Source organism: Perognathus longimembris, chromosome 14 (genome assembly GCF_023159225.1).
Source record: "Perognathus longimembris pacificus isolate PPM17 chromosome 14, ASM2315922v1, whole genome shotgun sequence".
Classification (NCBI taxonomy): Eukaryota; Metazoa; Chordata; class Mammalia; order Rodentia; family Heteromyidae; genus Perognathus; species Perognathus longimembris.
In genome coordinates, this window is record NC_063174.1 from 59521913 (window position 1) to 59528828 (window position 6916).

A 6916-nucleotide genomic window follows, 5' to 3' on the forward strand; every position below is an offset into this window, starting at 1 on the left:
CTGGCTCGCCCCTCCCGGGCCCGAGGGATTAACCCGTGCGCGTCCGAGCGGCTCGCCGCCGGTGGGGCTCCCTGCCGGGCTCGCGCACACCGTCCGCGCGGCGTGGAGACCCTTCCCCCCGGCCCGCGCAGCCCCTCCGCGCGCGGGGCGGGGACCCCCGCCGCCGTTAACCCTGTGCGCGCCGGCGAGCCTCGGGGAGCGCCCGCGGCCCGGGCGGGATCGCACTTCCTGCGCGGAGCAGGGGACGCGCGGCGGGCTCTCCGGCGCCCCGGAGGAGGCTGGGGGCGGGGGCGGGGGGGCGCGCTTCTCCCGTCTTCCCGCGCTAGGGGACCCGGGGGTCAGGGCCCAGGGACCACACGACAGACCTGGGAAGACTGATGACTGCCCATCCCGGCCCCTCGCGCCAGGCGCCGCCGCCGCGTCCGCCGGGAGCGCGCTCCGCTCGGTCCGGGCCCCACGCCGCCTCCCCCACCGCCCCGCCGGGCGACAGCGCAGCCCGGCCCCCGGGGCCTCGGACGGGCTCGGCCACCAACTTCCCCGGGGCTCGAGCAGGCCTCCCCGCAGCTCCCCCGGCCTCAGTTTCCTCGCCCGAGGGCGGGGGGGGGGGAGGGGAGGCGGGAGGAAGCTGGGCCGGGCGCGCTGCAGCCCTTGGGCCCCGGCGGCCGCCGAGGGGCCGGGGTGGGCGAGAACCCCCGGGGGGTCGGGGGCCCCCGAGGCGCTCGCGTGCCGGGTCTGCTCCAAGAACACTTTAAAAGTTGTCCAAAGACCCCGAACCAGAGCCCCTTCCGCGAGCTCTCCTCCTCCAAGACCCGAGTTCGGCAGGAAGACTTTGCCCCCGGGGCGACACGTCCCCCCCGCTTCCCCAGGCCCACCTTGCGCGGTCCCCATCACTGCGCCCTCGGCACCGGGTCCCAGCATACAGCAGGCGCTCAATAAGCACGGGCGGTGCCGGCCTGGCTCCCCGGCACGGGCGCCCCGGCGGCGGCTTCGGCCTCTTCCTCGGCTGGCTGTGAGTTCCTGGGCAGGAGCCCCGAGGTCTCCCCAGGACACCCCGGCACCCAGCAGACCTGCCCTCCTACGACGAGCCAGCGCGGGGTGGGAGGAGCCGTCCATTCGGAGGGTCAGGGCTGAGCCAGGCTCCCCCCCACCCCCCACCCCCAGGCGTCCGCCCGCCGCTCCCCACGCCGGCGGGTAGCTCGGGGCTAAGGTCTGCCCCCCGGGAGGAGAAGGCGAGAGGCGGCGGCGAGCCCTGCTCCCCGGGGCTCCCCGGGGCTCGGCTCTGCGTGGTGGAGAAACACCTCCACCCCAATCCTGGGAGTCCAGTGTCAGCCCGGCCGGCGGGGTGACGGCGGAGCCGGGGCCCGCAGCACCCTCCGGCGGCCTGCCCCGCACCCCCCTGCTGCCCTGCACCAGCTGAGGGGGGGCCTTCTCCCCCTCTTCCTCCGAGAGGACGCACGGGCTTCGCCTGGACTCCGGCTCCTGGGAGGCCTTTTCCACCCACAGGCCGCGTGGCCTCCGTCACCCACGGGGAAGGAATGACCTGTCAGGGCGCTTGTCTAGAATTAATAAGAAAGCATTAAAATTTAATTTTAAAAAGCGGGCATTAATTATTTACACGGGATGTTTTAGCTCTTCGGGAAGGACCTTCGGGGGGCTCCCCTGCCCCCCTGCCCCCCTGAAGGGACTTGAAATGGAGGCCCCGGGGGCCAGGGTGGGGGGCTGGGCAGGCCGGGAGACGCAGGCCGCCTTGGTGACCTGCACTCTGCTGTCGGGGGCCCCCGGCACCTGCCTGCGTCCTTCACGGAGCCCTCCAGTCCTCGGGTGGCCCGGGGCCTGTCCGGTGACCTGCGAGCAGACCCCGCAGGGCCTCCAGGGGAGGCCGCTCACCCAGTCTCACCGGATGGGGGCTGGGGAGGCCGGGCGGGGCGTGGGGGCGGAGCCGCGGCCGCGGGTGGGGCTCTGCGGGGCCCTGCGCCGCTCCCGGCGGCCACAGGCAGGCTGAGGCTCCCGCAGTTCCGCGCCGAGCCCTCCTTCCCTGCTGGTGGAAGTGACCAAGCTCCAGGTTCAAGCCGTGGCTTTGCCACTCTCCAACCACAGCACTGGGGAACGGTCCTGCAAGGGCCCCCCCCCCCCGTTCCTTTGGGAGGCGGGGTCTCCCTTCATGGCTAAGGCTGGCCTAGAACCTACGATCCTCCTGCCTCAGCCAGCCGAGTGCTGGGACTGCAGTCCCCTTCTCCCCCATGCACAGTAAAGGCTGACTCCGGCCCTGGAGGCCTGGTCCAAAGTGGGGACCTCGAGATGAGGAGCCTGGGGGAGGGGGGTGTCGGGGGAGGGACAGGAGCCCAGATCTGGTGACACAGTAGGAACCAGGCCCTCTCCCATCTCCAGTTCAGTCCTGCCCCTGGGCACGGCCCCGCTGGACGCCCACAGTCCCCGCTGTGCCCGTCCCGGACTCCGGAGGCCCAGCCCAGCGACCCCCGCCATTGCCCCGTCCGCTGGCCACACTGCCCGGGGCTCCCGGGGCCTCTGAACTCCAGCCGCTCTGCATCGCCACAGAGGTGCACTGAGCCCCCCGCGCCCGTGGCCTCTCCCGAGCCACCGGCCTCCGTGTCTCCCCGCGAGCTCTGGGCCAGCTGAGCCCCGAAACCCCATGCACGGCCCTGGTGCGGATCCAGAGGCCCCAGAGGGCCCCGGGGTCGCCACGTCTCCCGGGGCCCCTGGGCGCGGCGGCTTGCGCACAGTGGGTGCTCCCCTAAGCTACCGCAGGAGCTGCGGGGACAGCCGGGCCTCCCCGAGGGGCCAGCCACCTGCCACCTGCCCCCCCGCGGCCCCCAGCGCCGGCCCGCCTCAGGGACTTGGCCCCTCCTCCTTCCTTCTGGTATGTTCCGTTCCAGAGTCTGCACAGACGGTACCTTCCTTCAGTGGCCATCTATGCAAAGTGTAAGCGACACCCCTGATTGGGGGGGGGGGTGGCGAGGGCAGCTCCCAGCACTGCTGACAGGGGCCGCACGCACGCGCAGGTGTACTTAAGACACAACCCCCCCACCCCGTACAGCCATGATGCCTCCCCAGCACCAGGAGGAGGAGAGAGGGCCAGGCACCGGCCGGGGCTCGGGACCTGCCCTGGAACCTGAGCCAGTCCAACTCCAAACCAGGGCCCGGCCCTGGGCCTCCTCACGCCCGCCCGCCCGCCCGCCCGCCGCAGGCTCCTCGGCTCCCCGGGCCCATCCCAGCGGAGGGAGCAGCGGCTGGAGGCCTGGGGTCGGAGGCCCGGAGGCCGGACAGAGCCCCCCACGGGGCCGCGTGACCTCCGCCAAGGCTCACCACCCCTCAGAGCTCCGACGGGGAGGGAAGGTTCTGGAAGGCCACGTGAGCAGCAGGTGGCTGTGTGCGAGGCCCTGCCGGCCCCGGGGAGGGGCTGGCGGGCTGCAGCCCGAGTTACTCACTGGCGCGGGGAGGACTCCTTTCCAAGCTGTTTTCTATTGCGCCCTGCCTTTCCCACATTCATTCAACAAACACTGGCTGCGTGCCCGGCGCGGGAGCCTCTGGCGGGGGGGGGGGGGGGAGGGCGGGTGCACAGACACGCGTGAGCTGCCCTGCCCTCCACCGCCAAGTCCACGCTCACCTCCCTGCGCCCCACAGGGAAAGTGCAGGGAGAGGGATGGGGGGGTCGGGGGTGAGGATGGCACCGTGCAGGCCTGGGAGGGGTTGGGGGTGGTAGGAGGGACCCCCGAGGGGGCCCACGGCGGCTCCTGCACCCGCAAGGCTGTGGTGACCAGGAGGGGGTCGGGAGGCGCGAAGGCCCCCGGCCGGTGCGGCGTGGCCTGGGGAGGGGGGCTGGACGGGGGCCCGAGGGGGCGGGCCGGCACGGGCGGCGTGGTCAGCTCTGGCGTGCTCCTGCCGGCTCGTGACGGGGGGAGGGGGGGAGGCTGCAGAAACCACAGGACAGGCTGGGGACGCTGCCTCAGGGACAGGAGAGGGCAGGGCCATGGCGGGGGGGGGTGGCTGGGGAGGAGCAGACGAGGGGGGGAGGAGGAGGAGGGAGGGGGAGGAGGCTCCTTGGGTCTCACGAGGTCACCAGCGGCGGCCTGGGCTCCCCGGGGCATCTCTCGGGGGTCCCCTCCCGCCGTGGGGCTCCCCGGGGGCAGGGCCCTCGCTCAAGGTGGCCAGCCGCTTGGAACCTGGGCACAGACCCCACCTTGGAGCAGTCCCCAGACTCCAAGCGGGTGCTCCCTGGGGCTCTGTCCTCCCCACCCCCCGGGGGCCGGCCGGGGCTCCCCCAGTGCCCAGCGGCGGCGACCGGACACGGCCCCCCTGAGCTAACCCTGCCGCCAGCGCTGCCTGTGGCCGGCGCGGGGGATTTTTTTTTTTCCTTTTGAACATTTGAGTCAACGTTTAAAATCAGGAGGATTTACATTTTAAAATCCATATTTTTGGCTTCTACTGAAAAATTCGGATGATCTGGCAAGTGCCCAGGGGGGTCCGCGGGGCGCGGCGAAGAGCGGAGCCGGGCTCAGGCTGGGGGATGCTGGCGTCCGGACCCGCGTGACCACGGCTGCCTCTCTACCGCTGGGAAACTGAGGCTGGAGGAGGGTGGGGAACGAGCCGCGGAGGATGGGTCTACGCTCAGCAGCTGGCAGATCCCCCCACCCCCCCCCCCGGCAGGAGCTAGGGGTGGTGCTCTAAGAGGCAGAGCACCCCGGGGCTTTGCCACACAGAGCTGATGGGTCACCTCCTGGGCACCCCCCCGACTGCGGTGTGCCTCAGTGTCCCGAGACACAGGAGCACAGCACCGAGGCCTAGAACAGGGGCTCCGAGCCCCAAAGCGCACACACACGGCCGGGCCGGCCCCGCAGCCAGCCACCCTGGGGTGCCAGCCCCATCCTGCTCGCCTCGGGGCAGGGGCACTGTGCTCAGCCCCGTGGGGGACCCCTCCTTGGCCCCAGGGGACAAAGAGTCCTGGGCTTAGCCGGCGATGCCAGTGGCGGGGCCGGGCCCGCGAGGGGGTACCGTTACTAGGATCATTATTGCCGTTGTTGCTGACTCCTGTCCACTCGCTCCGGCGAGTCAGCCGCTGAGCGCCCACCGAAAGCCGGGGCCCCCACCTTAGAGACGGCCCCGCGGCGGCGTGCTGGGGAGGGAGCCCAGAGGGGCCCGGCGGGCTCAGGCTGGGGCCAACTCACCTGGCGCTCGCTGGAGGAGGAGGCTTGGCTTTCCAGTCTGCTGCTCCCCCAACACACCCCGGCGTCCGAGGCCCCGCCACCCGTAGCCTCTCCTGTAGGGCTCAGTAGACCCTGGGGGCCCCCAGCCCGGTCCTCTGTGGGGGCTCCGGCCAGAGGCACCCCTGGAGAGGGCTCTGGGCTGCAGCCTCTGGAGCCCTTGAAGCCCTCCAAGGTTTGGGGGTCCAGCACCCTCACGGTGACCTCGTCCAGGAACCTGGAGAACGGCAGCCTGGCTTCCTGCCAGAGGCCCAGGCGCTCAAGTGGGCCGGCCACAACCCTGCCACCCATGTTTGGGGGCTCCCCAGGGGGCGGCGGGCCGGGCGATGTTGGTGCTCTCTCCTGGCTGGGCCCTGCCGCCCAGGGCGCGCTGGAGCCCCGAGCGCGGCCGCCTCGATGGCCCTCCCTCGGACGTGCTTCCGGGCTGGGCTTGGGGGAGCGCCGGCCGCCCGGCCTGGGGCCGGCGGGCTGGGAGTCGGCCCCCGCAAGCCTCGTCCTCAGCCGCGCCAGGGCCATGCCGAGTCCACCCCCCCGGTCCCTCCGGGGCTAGGCTGCCTGTCCCTAGCCAGGATGGCCAGCCGGGACCCGCCCGCCCATCGACCCCGAGAGCGCGGGGCACGTCCGAGCGGCCTCCCTCCCCCGAATCGACCGCCGCTAAATGGGAGCTGAGCTCCGGGGCGTAGGGAGAGCCAGGCAGGACAAGGTCACGTCCTGGGCTCTGGCGGGGGCTGGGAGGGGAGCAGCCCGCAGCCAGTCCCAGCGGTGCATGGGGCCCAGGCCGGCCGCTGGCCTCGCCACTCACTCCCAGCTCTCCGTCCCCATGCCCGGGCGAGGCCCGCACAGGCGGCCGCGGCCACGCCGGTCCTGACACGGGGCAAGAGCAGCGATCTAGCAAAATGGGAGGCGCCGGGAAGAGACCACCGCTTCCTTCCGCCGTTCTCCCTTTTCAAGAGCCCGAGGTCTGCGATGCAGGACATCCCACTGCAAGACTCAGTTCCTCAGGCATCTCTGCAGCCCGGGAGTACTCAATAAAATACAAATGGACGTGCGCTGTGGCCGCGGAAGAGCCCCTTCAGAAAGACCAGACAGCTTGTCTGTGCCCTGTTCCCCATCCTCTTGCTTACTCTCTGGAAAGTGTGGTGGGGGTTGTGGCAACCATGTTGCACCCCGAGGCAAACTTACGGCAGGAATCCTACATCGATGGCAGGAGAACAGAAAGACAAACGGAAACCTCACGCCCAAGGAAGCCAGCCCCGTGCCTCCCTTGCGGAGAGCACGTGGCTCGTGCCGCAGTTAACCGTGGCCTCCGTCCTCGGCCTGCTGGCAGCTCCCATCGCCGTCCCCCGGTGCCGGCCTCTGCCGCTCTTTGGAGCCCAGAGGAGGCCGTCATCCCCCCCCCACCCCCACCGCGCACTCAGAGCCCCGCTCAGACCCCCACACCAAGCACCAAGGAGCTTTGGGGAGCCGCCGGGTACTTCCCCAGGCGCCCAGCCCGCCTGGCTGAATGTGTGTGAGAATCCGGGGACCTCAGGCTGAGCTGGCCAGGAGAGACAGATACTACCTTCCTCCAGCTCGTCCCCACCTGGCTGGTCCCAGAGGCCCCCCCGTCTCACCTGGATGCCAGGGTCCCTGGCTGCTCGTCCTCACTCAACCCAACGCCAGGGCTTGGAGAGCAGTGACAGCAACACAGAGCCCAC

General features: G+C 71.4%; 1 protein-coding gene across 1 annotated transcript; it reads right to left on the bottom strand.

Annotated features, from left to right (window-relative positions):
* Nucleotides 1–1883: 1883 nt before the first annotated feature.
* On the bottom strand, nucleotides 1884–5735 carry LOC125363050 (basic salivary proline-rich protein 1-like). The gene is made up of 5 exons (XM_048362026.1): nucleotides 5184–5735; nucleotides 5011–5131; nucleotides 4079–4181; nucleotides 3626–3897; nucleotides 1884–2035 (listed from the first exon to the last, which is right to left on the bottom strand). Exons 1-5 carry the CDS (start codon nucleotides 5733–5735, stop codon nucleotides 1884–1886), a joined length of 1200 nt encoding a protein of 399 aa, XP_048217983.1.
* Between the last annotated feature and the right edge of the window lie 1181 nt (nucleotides 5736–6916).

Excerpts from the sequence above, each read along its gene's own strand:
- LOC125363050 (XM_048362026.1), bottom strand. The coding sequence starts at position 5,735 with ATGGCCCTGGCGCGGCTGAGGACGAGGCTTGCGGGGGCCGACTCCCAG. Across the intron at positions 5,132-5,183 it reads CCTCCTCCAGCGAGCGCCAG|CACGCCGCCGCGGGGCCGTC; the intron begins GTGAGTTGGCCC and ends CTCCCTCCCCAG. Across the intron at positions 2,036-3,625 it reads TCCCTGTGGGGCGCAGGGAG|GGAAGGAGGGCTCGGCGCGG; the intron begins GTGAGCGTGGAC and ends TTCCACCAGCAG.